At 37.5% G+C, this 17,403-nt stretch overlaps 2 protein-coding genes across 3 annotated transcripts in view; both read left to right on the forward strand.

Moving 5' to 3' along the window:
* The window catches only part of JMY (junction mediating and regulatory protein, p53 cofactor), a 61,906-nt gene extending 46,858 nt beyond the window's left edge, over positions 1-15,048 (forward strand). For both annotated transcript variants that reach the window (XM_064481905.1, XM_010975076.3), the window contains 4 exons: positions 2,286-2,381; positions 3,606-4,191; positions 5,253-5,563; positions 9,774-15,048. In XM_064481905.1, the coding sequence (XP_064337975.1) occupies positions 2,286-2,381; positions 3,606-4,191; positions 5,253-5,560 (990 nt within the window). In that variant the 3' untranslated portion in view covers positions 5,561-5,563; positions 9,774-15,048. The remainder of the gene's footprint in view (positions 1-2,285; positions 2,382-3,605; positions 4,192-5,252; positions 5,564-9,773) is intronic.
* A 386-nt stretch (positions 15,049-15,434) lies between these two features.
* Positions 15,435-16,962, forward strand: LOC105084873 (transmembrane protein 88). The gene has a single exon (XM_031447170.2). The coding sequence runs from the start codon at positions 16,178-16,180 to the stop codon at positions 16,592-16,594; it is 417 nt and encodes a 138-aa protein (XP_031303030.2). The 5' UTR covers positions 15,435-16,177; the 3' UTR covers positions 16,595-16,962.
* The last annotated feature ends 441 nt before the right edge of the window (positions 16,963-17,403 follow it).

Raw genomic sequence — 17,403 nt, forward strand, 5'->3', positions numbered from 1 at the left:
AATGTGGTGTTATTTTATGTAACAGCATTCATAAAATAGACATGGAGTACTTTTAAGCTGCCATTTATGGACTGATGAGAACTTTTAAGGTCTTGCACATGATGTGGCTTCTTTAAAACTACTCACTGCCTTCATGCTCTGGTAATGTGCTCTACCTGTTGTCTGTTCTCATTTTATTAAAACAATATTCTGCTATGAAAACCTTCTATTATTGCTTTTATTGAAGCACTATACAACTATTTATACACACATACACAGAAAAGTATATAATTCATAACTGTTTAACTTTCACAAGATGAACATATGTATGCAACCAGTACCCAGGCTGATAAACAGAATGTCAACAGAAACCTCAAAGCCCCTTGTGTCACCACCGAGTTAGTACCCTCTACCCACCAACGGGTAAATTATCTGCATTAAATGACTTTCCCAAAGTCTCTCAGCTAGCAGAGGGGAGTGAGGGTGGGGAAGGGGGGTACTTGGTACTCCACCCAGGCTGTCTGTTACTCCCTGTGCCCTTAAACACAGTATGCTTTATGAAGAGCCCATATAAGCTCATCAGTTAATGCCTCGAGTCTGAAACTTTCTTCTTATCTTTCCATTTGGGATCTTTTATTTTTAGTTTTGTTTAGGGTTGAGGGAGTAATTAGGTTTATTTATTTATCTTTTAATGGAGGTACTGGGATTGAACCAGGACCTTGTGCATGCTAAGCACATACTCTGCCACTGAGATACAGTATCCCCCTGCTTTAGATTATAGTGAGATCTGACTCTAGATAGACCAGCTGTCAGACCAGCAGTATGATTAATCAGTTTTATTTCTGAACTTCACATTCAATTCTTTATGTATTTGTTAGAGATTCACAGTTTGAAAACACCAATCATCTTTTAGATAACTGATTTTTTCTCAAGTACTAAGCACTATATCCATTGAATAACATACTCTTAAGTATAGAAAAATCTTTTCATCTCTGATCCTGGGCTACACTACAAGCCTTAGAAATACCCTTTGTCCCTGAGTATGCCAGTGTGGGAAGGCACAAGTTCACTCCCAACTCCAGGTGGTTACCAGATGTAGTTTTCCTTCGTTTTGCTGACTCAGCTACGTGAATGGAAGTGAATAAGGATTAGGGGTGAGGAGTTGGGGTAAGTTCTTGCCTCACTGTGTCCTTGAGCCATTCTGGGCTTTCCTCTCTAAAGGACAGAACCTACATGGGACCTTATGTCTGCTTTTAATGAAGAACTGAGACCATGTCTTCTCTTTAATTTCCCATCCAGAAGCCTTTACGATTATGTAGCATTCTGGGACTGTTACTGAGAGATGCCTTACTTTGTATCTACTAATTTGTTAATGGTCTTTGTGAACTCTTAAGACCCTCCCAGTGAGAGTTCTCTAAATGGGAAACGTCTTTTTGACCTGTCAGAAGGCAAAGAGATGGAAGAAAGTTCATCTTTACTCACCCTTGCCCCACCCTGACCATCAGTCCAAAGGGGCTGATTACACACAAAGGATCCAGCGCACCTCACCAAGAGGTAAAAGTGGAAATGATCTGTATTGTGTGTGGTAGTTACATCCCTCTAGGGAACTGGTTGGACATCATGGCACTCTTCGGTGCATTCCCTAATTGGTAACTGCATACCAGTTACCTGTCCTTCAATAGTGAGGTTGTCAAAAACACTATTTTCATTCTTTATCCTTCTGCCAAGAATTCTACTTTCTTTCCTTTAGAAAGGAATTTGGGTTTAACTTTGCCAACATGGAGGGGTAGTTGCACTGTTAATCCAGACTGGAAATACAGAATAAAAGAGGTTTGGGATTGGAGAATGGGAAGGAAAAAGTGAAACTGATCACAAGAAGAACAGATTCAGTAATAGTAGGTATTATCTGCAGAACACCAGGCTTAACCTATATATAATATCTAAATTACTGACCAAGTGGTTTTTTATTTTTAAGGTGAACTATTTGAGTTAGCAGAATATATAGCAGCTGTAAGCATTGCATACTGAAGTTGTTTAAGTGAGAACCCCAAAGATGAAACATTTTTCAGTTAAGAGAAGATACTATGTTACTTTACAGAGTAAACATCTTTAATTGGGAATACATACAAAAAGTGAAACAGCAATATCATTTCTGTTAAAAACCATTTCATGCCATAAAACATTTTGCTTAATGCGTCATTCTTTATCTGCATTGTTTTGTGTATTGGGAGAACTCTCTTCTTTTTTCCTATAAATGATAAAATTATGGACACGTCATAATGGAATTACTGTTGATTTTTTACCAGAAAAGAGAAAAATTGCATGATGAAGAAGAAAGAAAAAGTGCCTGGGTTAGCCAAGAAAGACAGAGAACACTGGATAGACTTCGAACCTTTAAACAGGTAGTAAAAGTATGGTCAATTTATTATTTTTCATTGCTGTTTAAACAGAACTGTATACACATTCCTATTGTAAGATTTCTTTGTATTAGAAAGACTTGATTTTCCCTTTGTTATTTGGTAAATAATTATAGTCATGGTAGACCTTTTAAATTGAACCTTGGCTTACCTTTTCCGTAGTAAGAGGAATGGTCAGGACTTCTGAGAAGCCTGGATTCCTCTTGAGTTGTGAGTTAGTTCACAACCGAGAATCCATTTCACGCATCCACTTGTTATTAATTCCATATACGTCAGCCTTTGGTAATTTGTGGAAATGAGCAATGGCAGAATTAGAAGATGGATCAGCACACATGAGAAGAACTTGAGCAGTTCTCTTGCAAGGCTAATCCATGACTCTGGACATTGATATTGCAGCAGCTAAACGTTTTCTTGGAATGGGCTTAAACCAGGTAGTTCTAGTTCTTGGTGTATTCAGGAGTCTTACTTCCACCCTGTGTTCTGAGGGATCACCTTATAGGTGAAGGAAGGTTTTTTTGTTTTTTTTTTAAGGACGCTTTTAATCAAGTGAAAAGGGTTGGACTGAGTGGGAATGGGGTCCTTAACACAAGGATAAGCCTTGTGTTAAGAAAATATTGCCTACCAATGCTTTAATGCTAGGTTTTACATAGTAAAAAATGAGAGTTCTGTGTATCAGTACTCCAAGAAATTTTATTCCTTCTATTCTATCATAAAATGCATATATTATTTTCAGAGCTTTAAAAAAAGCCATGTAAACCTTTTAAAGAGAACAGTAATGTTTTAATTTTTATCTGTAAGCATTTGAAAATACATGTAAGAAATTAAGAATAGTTTTTTGTTAGCTTTCTGCATACCAATAGCATATATATTTGACATCACATGCTATTTTATATTTTACATTGGTATTATTTTTCCATTTAAATTAGTAATTTTGTTGACTAAAGATATTTCAGAAAAGCATGTAGTAATTCTGAACAGTTGACCTTTTAACTGGATACAAGGGGACAAGGATTTGATGATAAACAGGTAATAAAAAGTTTGGTCATAATTATTTTAAAAGGTTTACAGTTTGGTTTTCTGCATATTTTCCCTAAAAAATCACAAAAGCTCTAAAATAACGTTATATTGGAGGGAGAAAATAAACAGCCATTTGTTAATAAATGGTTTTAATATAATCTAACCAGTTAAAATAACTTCTGATTTTTTTAGAGGTACCCTGGTCAGGTGATACTTAAATCAACCAGACTGCGACTGGCTCATGCAAGAAGAAGAAGTGCAGCCAGTCCTGTGCCCTGTGAAGGCCAGTGCGACTCTCTACAGGTAGGAGAGAAAAACGAGGAGGTGGAGGAAGGACGAGGCACACTCCGGTCACCCCAGGCACCAGAAGCCCAAAGCCTCACACAACTTGAAGATAAGTCATTAGCACAACTTGAAGCCACATCATTACCTCTCAGTGGTGTTACCTCTGAACTGCCTCCCACTGTATCTCTTCCACTTTTAAATAATACTGACCTTAGGCCTGGTTGTGTTATAGTAGATCCACTCCCACCGCCTCTCCCTCCAACGCCTCCCCCTCCACCTCCCCCTCCCCCTCCCCCACCGCCACCACCTCTGCCTGTTGGCAAGGACAGCACCCCAGAGACACTGGAGAAAGATCTGCCTAGAATGGAGGGGACCGAGAAGAGGATCCCAAAGTCAGCTAGCGCCCCCTCAGCACACCTCTTTGACAGCAGCCAGCTGGTCAGCGCCAGGAAGAAGCTCAAAAAGACTGCTGAAGGTTTGCAGAGGAGGAGAAGTAAGTTAAAAAGATATTTTTGTGCTCATCTGTTGACTAAGTGAGGCATATAATCAAAGGACTGTTTGTTTCCTAGGATATTACGAAGATTTAAACATTTCGTTTTTGGACTTTATTTGATAGCAGACAGGTTTTCAGGGTCTCAGCGCAGCAGAATTCTTACCAACCCATTTTCAAATGTGTGAAGACACAGAAATGTGTACCTTCTTGTGCTCTTAGTTTTTAAAATTATGTATCTTCTGACTGAGTCTATTTGGTAACATAGATGGCTCCTTCTGTGCTGAACTGATTCTAAGTTTCAGAAGAACAAGAAAGGTATTCACATCAGCAAAGGGAAGCTACCTGGGGAGGACTGTCACACTAGGACAACAGTGGCAGAGCCATGTAATATAGTTTTAGAGGACCTTGGCATACTCTTTGTATAAAGAAGCAAAGAAGAATAGGGAGTAGTAATACATACAATTAATTGCACATCAGATATGCTTTAATAAAGCTATTTTTGAAAAGAACAGTGAATAATTCTGGCCTTTTAACAAGCTTTAGCTTCCATGGAGAGAATATTTTATTTGCATATTACATTTTAATCTGAGAGACCATCCTGTGAAATATTTCTTATCATAACCCAAGTAGAATATTATGTAACACAACTAAATGAAAAAAAGCACAATCACCATAATGAATCAGATTTTTTTTTTAATTAAATGTACTATACAATCACTGTCTGAATTTAGATTGAACTTTTTACATTATGGAAACTCTTTGGGAGTCTCACCCATAATATTAAAGATCACTCCCCAGCCCCCAGTCTGCTCACTTCTCACACAGGAAATGATAGGACTATCAGTAATACTGACACGGAATGTGAGTCTGGAATTTTTTTTTTTTGAACAAGCATAATTAGGATCCTCTGTGTTTTGGAAACATTCTGTCCACGCTTCACCGTCCCTTGTGTAGTTGGTGTTTTTGGCATCTGGGGCTATCACAGCCCTAAAATCTGGAGGTTATGCAGTTTGATTCTAAGTGCAACCCTAACTGTAATTGTTCTCTTTCATTTTCTAAAGTGAGCTCACCCATGGATGAGGTGCTAGCTTCCTTGAAGCGTGGTAGTTTTCATCTGAAAAAGGTTGAACAGCGAACTCTGCCTCCTTTTCCTGATGAAGATGATAGTAATAATATCCTGGCACAAATAAGGAAGGGAGTAAAATTGAAGAAGGTACAGAAGGAAGTCTTGAGAGAATCCTTCACGCTGCTGCCCGACACAGACCCACTAACACGGAGCATCCATGAAGCTCTTAGAAGAATCAAAGAAGCATCCCCTGAATCAGAGGATGAAGAGGAAGCTTTGCCTTGCACAGACTGGGAGAACTAACAGGTAAATGATCTTACTTTCTTCAGTAGCATTCAGTAATACAGCTTTTATACTGAATGATGAATCTTGTTATATTTCATTGAGTCTGAGGTTCAGATACAGCGTGGATCATTAATTTGTAAACAGGTTTTACTACTGTGGTTTCTAGAAACATAACAAAAAAGTACTTTTCAAAGATATTCCTATGTAAATGCTGTGTTTCTTACATCCTGCTCATTAAAGTAAAGAGGATATTCTTAATTTAGTAAAGTGGCAGTGTTATTCTGGCTTTAAAGAGCAGAGAAGTCCTTTTCTAATGTATTTTGATTGCAAACTCTGTTATGCATGTTGAATTTTGTTGTTTTGTTAGCTGCGCACAAAGGACTCTATAAAAGTCATTGATTGTATTGTCTGATTATTTCGCTTTCTAAACCTTTAAAATTGAGGTTTATCATTCATTTACGGTTTATCATAGTTACTCAACATTATCTAGATAAAATTGCAGCTAACAGAATAAATTTATAAAATTGTATACATATTTTATTGAGTATCTCTCTGGTATTGATAACACTTCTGGCATTGTCCTAGGGTAGTAGAGAGTTGTCCCCAATACACTTTAATAGTTGATTCTGTAGTAATGTGGCACAAATTATTCTGTATGTAGAATTGGTAAAGATAGAACAATCCTAGTATATAGGATTGCTAATGACCATAACTGAAATGTAATTTGTGCAAAATATAAACTATGCAAATATATTCTGTTAATCATCATGCTCGCTTGATGGAGTATATTTCTGTGGGCTTCACAAAAAGCAGGAAGACTCATAGTCCTGGTGGGAGTAGATAAAGGAATAATAAATTTAATCCTTGGCATAGTGATTCTTTTTTTATTTTTTTAACTTTATTTATGTATTTATTTTACAATATGTTTTTTAAGTTGAAGTATAGTTGATGTACAGTATTATGTTACAGGTATACAATATAGTGATTCACAATTTTTAAAGGTTATACTCCATTTATAGTTATAAAATACTGGCTATATTCCTCACGTTGTACAATACGCCCTTGTAGCTTATTTTATTCCTGATGGTTTGTACCTCTTAATCTCCACCTCCATCTTGCCTTTCCCCCCTTCCTCTCCCCACTGGTAACCACTAGCTCCTTCTCTACATCTGTGAGTCTGTTTCTTTTCTGTTATATTCACTAGTTTGCTGTATTTTTTTTTAGATTCCACATGTAAGTAATATCTTAAGGAATTTGTTTTTCTCTGTCTGACTTATTTCACTTAACATAATACCCTCCAAATCCATCCATGCTGTACATCAGAAACTAATACAACGTTTTACATCAACTGTACTTCAATTAAAAAGTAAGCAACAACAACAAAAAAAACAAACAACCCATTTAAATATGGGCAGGAGAACTGAACAGACATTTTTCCAAAGGAGGAAATGCAGATGGCCAACAGGAACATGAAAAGCTGCTCAGCATCACCAATATCAGGGAAACTGGCATAGTGATTCTTAAACATGCCTGATCTTAAGAATTACAGGATGGGAAGGGGCAGCTTATTAAAAATGCAGATTCATGGTCTTCATGACCAAAGATTTTGGCAGAGTAGAACTAACTGAAGTATATGTAGGCATACATGGTGGATTTTGAAGACTTAACTACAAAACACCCCAAAAACTGTCATTCATTTTTAAAATGTTGATTAAATGTTGAAAGATACTATTCTAGATATATCAAAATATTACTGAAAACAATTTTACCCATTCCTTTTGGGCATGGGGCACATCAGGAAAGTGATCCACTGCCACACTCCCAGCCCTGTCCCTCCCCTCCAGCACCTGTACCAATCAGTTGCTTAGCCAAAAGGATGAAAAATCTCGATAAGTGGTTTTCTGTCACCTTTAATGTACTCTAACCAATATTTGATAGTAACACTGTCCTGCTACGAGTCTTGGACTCTTGGCATCCTATTTTACTGTTACTTTTAGAGGTCTTAATTATCAGTCACTTACTGTTCCTCCAAATTGTTGGATCCCAAAATAATTTCAAACCATTTGTGCTTGTACATTTGTACCCTATGCTTTGTAGAGGAATATGAATATATATATATAAATATATATACACACACACATATATGGCTGCACATCAGTGTGTCTACTCACCATGTGAGTTTGTCTAGAGACTCAGTTGTGCCTGACTGGGAATCTTTTCCACACTTGTTATTTTTAGATTGTTGCTCATTTCACAGTACTTGTTACCTATTGCCTTGTCCCCTTCAGCGTGTAGCTTCTCAGTAAACTGCTACAGCGATGCCAAAAATGATCATCTTGGAAGCTGGACCTACACATAAACTTGTGTTTAGTCCTTTTGTCACCGCCTGCAGTGGCACAGTCAGGGTACATGGCCCAGCAGCAGCAGCACAGGCCAGCCCACCTGTGTTTATCTTCTCCCATCCCCCCAGAGCCCAGCCAGCACACTTTTAAAAGACCAAGTATATCCAACACCAGAAGCAAGCCAAGGACTAGTTGTAATCCCCACCGATAAAGCAGCCATTGATAAAGAGCTGTGTACACTGCCTGTGTGTGGTGTTAGGAACTCATTTTAAAGACTCTGAACTTTTAGATACTTTTCTACAGATGGCTAAAAGGCTATATAAATTTTAATTTCCTATTAAATGGTTTCTTTCTTACAGATTTAAAATCATTAATTACAAACTAGTTTCTTAAAACTTCATGAAATAAAAAATGAAGGTGCTGGAGGTGTTCAGCCTCACCCTCTTCTAAAAACTCATCTCAGATGTAGCCATAGGTGGTAGTGTCCCTTGAAGGGATTTCTAAACCTAAGGAAATATATATATATATAATTGTATAGACCTTTTTATTGTTTCTTATTTGTTTCCTATGGGTTCCTTCCTAAACTTATGAAGTAACTATAATGATGGTATCCAACAGAAATATAATGTAAGCCAAGGATGTTGTAATAGTTTTACATTTTAAAAATTTTCACATGAAACTGATTTTTAGTAATGTTTTATTTTACATGTTGTATCCAAAAGAGTATCAGATCAAATTCCACAACGTAGTATACATATTTTTTGATACTGAGTCTTCAAAGTCCAGGTTTTACACTTCTAGTAGTACCATCTCAATTTGGATGCCAAGTATTCCATATTAAAGGGAATCATCCTACCAAAACAACAAAGTTGTGCTTAGTGGAAAAATACTTTATACAAAATTTCAGATTTTAACTTAAATTAAAAATTTAGTTTCTCAGTCACACTAGACTGACTTCAAGTGCTCAAAAGCCACATGTAGCTGCAGTGCTGCAGTATGCAGTTATGCGAAACTGTAATAAAGTAAGTTCCTACTTTATTTATGTGCAAATCTGCTTTTATCTGACAAGTAGGTCTTTTATATATAGTCTCTTGTGCTGTGGGTCAATTCATGGATCTCAGACATAACTAGTTTGAATTTTAAAAGGTCCTGGTAAAAACCTCCATTTAAAGACCAGTACTAACCCTGTCCTCTAAATCTCAATAAAACAAAAGTCACTTTCTAGTATATTTAAAGGTGCCATTTGGTAGTTCTTGTCGTATTGGAAGTTTATGAGGCAAAGATTTTAGATTGTATTTTTCTTTTTAGTGTATAGTTTTGGCATACAATGGTAAGAGTAAAAGGAAGAAAAGTGAAAGTTAATGTAACATACAACCTTTAAAAAAAATTCTTTTCCCTAGCTTTATTGAGAAATAATTGGCATACATCACTGTGTAAGTTTAAGGCATATGGCGTAATGGTTTGCTTTATGTATATTGTGAAATGATTATCACGTTAGGTTTAGCCAACTTCTATCTTAAACAAAAGAAACAGGAGAAAACAAAGAAAAAAAATTCTCCATGTGATGAGAACTCTTAGGATTTACCCTCTTTACAACTTTTCTATATATTACACAGCAATAATAACTAGAGTAACCATAACATGTGATCTTTTAACAGTGATCATAATTTGTGTTCAAATTATTTGGTTTTTATTTTTATTACTTTAATACAAACATCCTTAAAAAAAAAAAAAAGGTGCCTCCTGTACATCATCTGTATGAAAAATCATTTAAAGGAAAAATCACCAGTGTGCATACTGGATATTGCAAATGGTGTGAGGGAACATAAATACGTACTCTTTAATAGGCCATCCTTTTTAATACACTGTATTACTTTGTTTATAAACAGGTGACTCAACAGAATGAAAAAAATGCCTACAGTTGAACATCGGCTTATATTCTTTTGGAGAGCAAAATTTTAAACATTTGGTTCCACATTTGGATTCCATTAGATTCAAAGTGTATTGGCTCAGTGGTGTAAAAAAGGAAGCACAATTGGCAAGTTATCACTTTCCCAGTCATTGCAATACATGGGTGGTTAATAAGAGTTTAGATGTGCAATGTTCCTGACTGCTATGAAGAAAAGGCCTTCTGAAGATTCCTGTTTTATAAGCACCTTCCCCACCTGTCCACCCATTTACATTTTCTTGCAGTGGCCAGTAAAGCTAGGGGTTGCTACAAGTTGGAAGAACACTGGGTTGACAGATCTACTGTGAGCTGTACTGAGACTGCTTTGGTGAAATCCATCGTTCAGTGCACTGAATAGTCAGTCATCTGCTCAAAATACAGAGCTTCTTCCATGTCAGCTTAAATAAATCGTGTGACACTCTGAAAAAGAAGTTAATCATGATAGCTGTAGGACAGGAGTTGGAAGAAATCCAATGGAAATGCACTGATAATTCCCACATTAATATCTCCAAAGGAATTTTCATAAAGATGTTCAGCAACATCTGAAAAAATACATAACCATGGAGATACACTTATTACTGTGTTTACCACAATGTGATACACTTAACATGGCATATTTTTAGAAGACCACACACTACAGTTTGTAAGGTTTCAAAGTAAAAATGTCCATGCTTTTAAATAGCTCTTCATAATTGTGAATTTATAATAGTTTGAATTTTATGTGCAGCTTTGTTTATGGAAAGCAATACTTTGTAATTTGATGTTTCAAATTATTTTTAGTCTTTGTTTGAACTATTGCTTGATTACTATAACTCAACATGACTTTCCTATTGAGAATCAAAATTCAGGATTCAGTAATAGGGATACAGGTATTTTTAACATGCACCATTTAAGTTTTTATTTTCATGCTCCACAGTGCAAAAAAAAGTGCTCTACAGATATGCAGAAAGTGGACAGGAAGAAAAGCCTCTGGCTGGCGTTTCACTGTCTTCTCACGCTTTGAGTTAAATTTTGGGAGAGAGCCTTTGTTATTGTCACTAAGTTTTTAAACATAGGTATGTAACTCTAGTGTTGATTTTGCTGTAATGTCCTGAGGAATGCATCTATCTGAATGGAGCTGTTATGAATTCTCAGCAGGACTGTTGTGGGTTTGAATTAAGATGGATATGTTGGACACAGTTTACAGTACTCTGGAGAGTGTAATTCTGTGTAGGACAGGTCTTGACCTTTATATGAATGGAGTTAAGGGCTGAAGTACCAAAAAGAACTTTATTTCTTGTGAGGCAGTTCTCTGGCCTAGACCGAGAAAGCAGTCCTGGGGTAGAAGCCCTCCAGTGTGCCCGAATTGGTGTTCCTGAAGAAAAAAAGAAATGCTCACGTTTGCCACTGGAAAAATGTTACTTCCTCTCAAATAATTTTCTGAATATTTTCTGGCAACAGGTTATATTAAAAAAAAAAAACAAAATCTGCTTAAATGTTGGAAATATATTTTTTGATGAGACTGAGCATTTTCATAATACATTGGTTTTATTCTAGCATTATTCTCACACTTTGGGAATATTGGAAGTACAGATCTAATATAAAGTTAATCTTCACCCCCTAATTACAGTGGGAAGGTTGTAGATTTTTTTAACACCCCTTCAGCAAAGCATTGAAACATGCATTTTAACCTAAAGAATGACTGATTTGATTGACATATCTGAAAAAAAGTTTTAAAGGAGATTTGTAAACCTTAAAAAAACCATGTATCAATTTTATGCCTTTGGATGCTTGTTCATAACACTTTTTTTCGGTTTTATTTATTGATATTTACAAAAATACAGGAAGATGTAGTGTCATCACAGCAGAAGCACTGGAACTTGAATATATCGAGAGGGAATTGCTCTTAGTGTTAACAGCTGGGGTTCCCTTAAAAGACAACACTCACTTCATAATCTGTTTTCCCAAGCCATGTGTACTAAGTTTCTAGCAGGTAACGCAGGGTGCTCAGACCCCTGCGCACCCTTGAGGAGCGTGTCCGCTGCAGTCAGCACGCCCGCTGTAGCACTCTGCAAGCTGTCTTACACCTGAAGGTGAGGAGCAGCCAGCTGTGCTCGTGCTCTGGTAAATAACTTTCTCCAACACATCCACTTCCCTTCCTCCAGATTCAGGTTCCGCTTCCTGCAAATCACGTTACTAGAGGCCATCAACCTCTGGAGTTCTCACAGATAATAAACTCCAGTCCATTTCTCCAGTTGATTCCTCATTTTAATTAATAGGCAATTTCAGAACCCAACGAAAATTATATAAGCACAGTTTCCTTTTTTTCCTTTCCCCTAATAAAATGAGCATCTTTGTCCTTAGTATAAAATTTTGTATATAGTTATGATGGTACTTATATATGATCATGTTTCCAATTCCAAACTTACCTGTACTATTTATGTGGTTTAAAATATTTGACTGTTAATGTATCATTTTGTATCACGAATCCACAAACAGCTGCTTGCTTATGCTGAATCAGTTTAGAAGTTAATTTACCAATCTAGTCTCAACTGCAGTATACTTAAAATAGGGAAACAAGTAGATGATGGCTTGGATGTTTGGAAGTTAGTTACTGCTCACTTGAATGTCAATTTAAATATTTCCTCTACTAATATGACTAAAATTATGTATGTATAACCAATGTGGCATGTATAGAAAAGGTATTCCTAGTGATTTAAAATCTTAATGGTACTGTAGTGTAGCAGTATGAGGAAATACCTGGCTAAAGAAGATTCTTAAAAGATGAGAACTGCTCACTTAATGTATATTTTATAGGCTTATTGAGTTTGTAAGCAGCATAAAAACAATCATTCCTTGGTTCTTCATTGTGGAATGAGATGTTTCTATAAAATTCATTTTTAAATGGACTGTTAGACAGCTGTAACAGTTTATCAGGTATAGTATTTCCACAGTGGGAATATGGGGCTTTTTCATTACATGAACCTATTAAAATTTTAAAATTCTGTATAAAGAGGGGATAGGGCGGGGGGAACCTTGTTTCTCCAAAGCTGAACTGTGTAGCAGTATTTGGTAACATATGGCATGACCTCTTTGTGTTATAAAATGTGTTAAACCGTAAAGCATATTTTGGCCATAGCAGCCACTAAGAATTAAAACTCTTGTATCAGTGGGACAAAAATTAGTGGGCAGAACCCTCTCTGTTTGGAATGGGACCAGTATACAATTAATACTGTTTAATTTTACACAATCCCTAAAACTCCATTTTTAAATTGCAATTGTTGCGTGTATGTATAAGGAAAATTTTTCTTTCACTAAATATAATCTCTTAAAAAATGCTTTTAATTTAATTATTATTTACTTAATACTCAGCATCAGATACCAACTTATAAAGTGCTCATGGGTCCTGATCAGGGAGTTGAAATTTTATATACTTTACCAGGTTATTTGCAAAGTCTTTTTGAACAGCTGTGAAACATTTAAAACTCATGGCATATGTTAACATGCATCTGTTTGATAGTGAAAGCAGAAACTTTAAGTTTTACCTAATTCTTGCACTGAATTTAAATAATCTAAAGATAAATGTGCATTTTAAACAAATTTTACTTCCCATTTATTGCTTAGCATAGAAGGACATCTATGCCTAATGCTAGAGGATTGACCACAAGATTGATATCAGATGGAAGAGAGGTAAGAACATAGAAGCACCTTACTATTTGGAGCATGTTGCATTTAGCGCTACTGAACAATTCAGTAGTTATTTCTGAACTTTGCTGCAAAGTGCTCTTTATTTAAAGCACATAAAGTCTCTGCTTAATTGCTTTGTAAAATGAAGCAGTAGTATTTTTTATCCTACAAGTATAGTCTAATTTAAGTTTTTCCTACAAAACGAGTTTATATTGCTGCCTAAACTCATCTATATAAACAGGATTTTTAAAAGGTGAGAGGGAGTCTGGATTCTGTGTGTGTGTGTGTGTGTGTGTTTTAAATGTTTGCCAGGTGAATTATTTCAAAGATCTGTTCATTCTGAAATTTTCTGTTTTACCAACAGTAAATGTACCACTTGTATTTGAAGAATTTAATTGACTGAATTCCAAATTCATAAATGTCTCTCCCCTTCTCCAAACACATTTAAGTCACTGTAAGGTGCATGTACAGAAAATACTCTGAGGTTGCCATATTCAATATTTCATCAATGTTCTCTCACACCAAATTTCAAAGCAGTCATTTGTTTTAAGGGTTAGGGGAAAGTTTTTTTGGAGGGAGGGGTCAGGTATGACTAAGAGAGGCTCAAATTGATGAGTTAAGGAAAGTCCGTGGAAAGTGATTTTCAGATGTATACAAAGGTATGGGTGTTGGGTAGAGTTCAATTTTAACAAGGGAAGTTTGGGTTTTTTTAACTTGAATGTTCTATGGTTAACTGTCGAAGAGTGCAGCAAATTATTCTAGCTTCTCCTAGTACTAATTACATTGGTTTTAAGAATTCTCCATAATCACAAGACGACACTTTCCATTCATTTGTGAACCAAGAGGGGTAGACAATACAACCCATGCAGTGACTTCTGACTTGGACAGAATCCCCACAGTTTTACTGAATTTCTTATTGTACTGTATGTCTTGCCATGTGTGAAACCATAATATATATTATAGTTTATGAAAAATCGAAGGCTACAGATCCTTTTGCATGAAAAAAAGTCCGTTAGGGCTGATGAAACTGACATGTTTTTTAGCCTTTCTGGTTAAATGAAAATTTTAATGGCAAACCAATTTACTAGCTTTGTGCAATATTATAATGGTAGAAGTGAAACACTAGCACATTGTGCTTGGCTTTTCAGGATGGCTTTAAAACCGGTTACACTAAATGGACAGTGTGCAGTGAAGTGTATTGTAAATGGCAACTCTTGCAAATTTACAGTACTTAAATATGCTCAATTAACATTCTGAAGTATTAAAAGTACAAAGAAAAAAAACTAAGCAAGCATTTAGAGTAATACTCTGAAATCTCCAATAATTGTTTTGACTGTTGCCTTTTGCTCTTTAGTGCAGCTTTTCTGCATTGTAATTATTGTATTGCTTTGTATTTCATGTTTTTTACACCCATGACTTCAGAGTTAAGTACTTGTACACCAAGTATTGCAATCACCTTTCTCTTCTTGTACATGCAATGTAACAACATACAGTTTTGGTGCTTAACAATATTCCTTCTTTTCTTTAATAAAAGATATTTATTGAGTTAAGCTCATTTGGTTTGTTTAAAATAGCATTGGTGGTTTATAACGTCACTTCACTCCTCAAAGAAGGAGCACAGCAAGTTGTGCATTTGTTTTTGTTGTAATGTGATGAGCAGGATTGAGAGACTACACCACCCCTGTACTTCTGCCTCTTCCCGACTGTTTTTTGGTTTTTTTTTTCAATATGGTTTAGAAATGTCAACTTCCAAAATTGGAAGGTCCTTAAATGCCTTTCATTTTAGCAATTTGGGATCATCTGAATTGGGAGAAGATTATTGTCATTACATTTGAAAGTAGGGCTAGCTTAATTAGAGCCTTCAGATTCGCTGGCCTGATGCTGACCTGATGCTGCCCCAACACACAAGGGGCACACGTCTCAGGACAGGCCTTCTTTAAGGGACTTAGGTCCCAGATGCTGCCCAAGGCTGAAACTAGGCCTTGAGTCTCTTGTGTTGAGATGTGCTAGAGAAATTCTTGATCCATAAAAATTTTCAAGGATTAAAAACAAGTATCAAAGACATCAAAAGATGTGACTTCAAATAAAATTCAAATAAATTCAGTCCAAAAAAAGTAATTAAGTTCAAATCTCTTCAGAGGCAACTTAAGATACGAATAAATTATATAGCAGATCCCTTTGAAGTGCTTTGGGTGCAAAACGTAGGGCTAATATGCTGTGTGGATTTAGGAACCTTGTTCCGCAGAACGTAGTGCCTGCAAGGAGAGTCATGGGGACATATATGGCCCCACACAAATTCCTAGGCTGTTAACTTGTTTCACTTCCAGTGACGTCTCACAGTTGCAGGTGCTGGGGTGCTCTGTCACTCACGTCAGCCTCAGCAGCTTACCTGTATTCTCGTGTTTCTAGAGCTAGAAAATTCCCTATGACTGCAGCCGTTTGAGTTATTTCAACCCTAAGTATCTTGGTGCACTTCCTTGGTCATGTGGAGCCCCTTTATATTGGCGTAATAGTTAAAAGCCCTTTTTATCAAGTCATTACAAGTTTGTGAGTACAATAATGGTTTTTGAGGAAAAGCCTTAAGCAATTAAACTTACTGGCCAATTTCTGTCAGAATACTACCAGGAACAATTAAAAAGTTATTTATCCCCAAGGGCATCGAACACCCTTTGCCAACAGATGCTTTGTGTAATCAAAGACGATAGATTGGAGACGGGCCATAGTGGATGTCCCCGGGGCTCAGCGGCCCGTTCCCGGGATCCCTTGGACTGCTGGGCCTGCGCTGTGCTGGTCACGGCCCAGAATCTGCTGGTGGCTGCCTTCAATCTTCTGCTGGCGCTGGTGCTGGGGACCATCCTGCTACACGCTGTCACTATGCTAGGCTTTGGCTTCCTCTGCCGCTCCCAGTTCCTGCACTCCCAGGTACCCCCGTGCGCACCGCGTACCGTGCACCTGCGGGACCCGGGCTTCACAGCCCTGCTGGTCACCGGATTCCTGCTCCTGCCGCTGCTCGTCCTTCCCCTGGCCAGCTACCGCCGCCTCTGCTTGGGCCTACGCCTGGCCGACTGCCTCGTGCCTTATAGCCGAGCCCTCTAGTGGCGCCGGCGCTCCCCGCAGCCCCGGCAAACCCGGGCCGTTCCAACCTCAGGAAAGGTCTGGGTCTGAGGACCCTCGAGCAAAGCAAGAACAACTCTTACAACTGCCTGTCGGCCCAAGAACTTGAAGCCCGGAGGTCTCCCGACCTACCCTGTCCCGACTTCTGCCCCAAACGGGTCCTAGCAACCCCTTGGGGAACAAAACAGCAGCATTTGTGAAACCAAAACTGGTGAAACTTCACCACACCCCCAGAAATCCCACTTTCCCCTCACTACCCATATTTGAATCCTGAACATGTGGGCTGGACCCTGCACCCACCCCCCAAGTCCCCTGTGAACAGGACACTAAACTGCGTTGGTGCCCTCTTCCGGTGCAGCTCGTGCAGCTCCTAGTATTTACGCGCCGGGGGTGGGGGGTGAGGTTGCAGGAGAAAGCGTGATCAGTAAAAAACTAATAAGCTGAAAGCGGGGGGGGGGGGGGGGGGGGGGGGGAAGACGATAGATTGGCAAACTACAGAGAAACCTTACGTTTGTAACCATTTTCCAATGGAAAGAAAATGAAGTCTAGCGGGAGTAGTCCTAGTTATTCCTAAAACTTCTTATGAAAGATTTAGGATAAGAAGCCCTACTCTGAATTAATTTTATTTTGAAAATATTCTATAGAATATTAAAAATATTCTATATATTTAAGCTAGAACAGTAAATTAACACTATTGACTTGGGAGAGGAGTAAGATAAGTGAAAGAAAGTAGCCAACATGGGCATTTTGTGATATATTACTCTGAATTACATTATGCAAAAGCTGTACTA

The sequence above is a fragment of the Camelus dromedarius genome, chromosome 3 (assembly GCF_036321535.1).
Source record: "Camelus dromedarius isolate mCamDro1 chromosome 3, mCamDro1.pat, whole genome shotgun sequence".
In the NCBI taxonomy this organism is placed as follows: domain Eukaryota; kingdom Metazoa; phylum Chordata; class Mammalia; order Artiodactyla; family Camelidae; genus Camelus; species Camelus dromedarius.

Bases quoted from the DNA above. Each gene is read 5' to 3' on its own strand.
- LOC105084873 (XM_031447170.2), top strand. From the start codon at position 16,178: ATGCTTTGTGTAATCAAAGACGATAGATTGGAGACGGGCCATAGTGGA.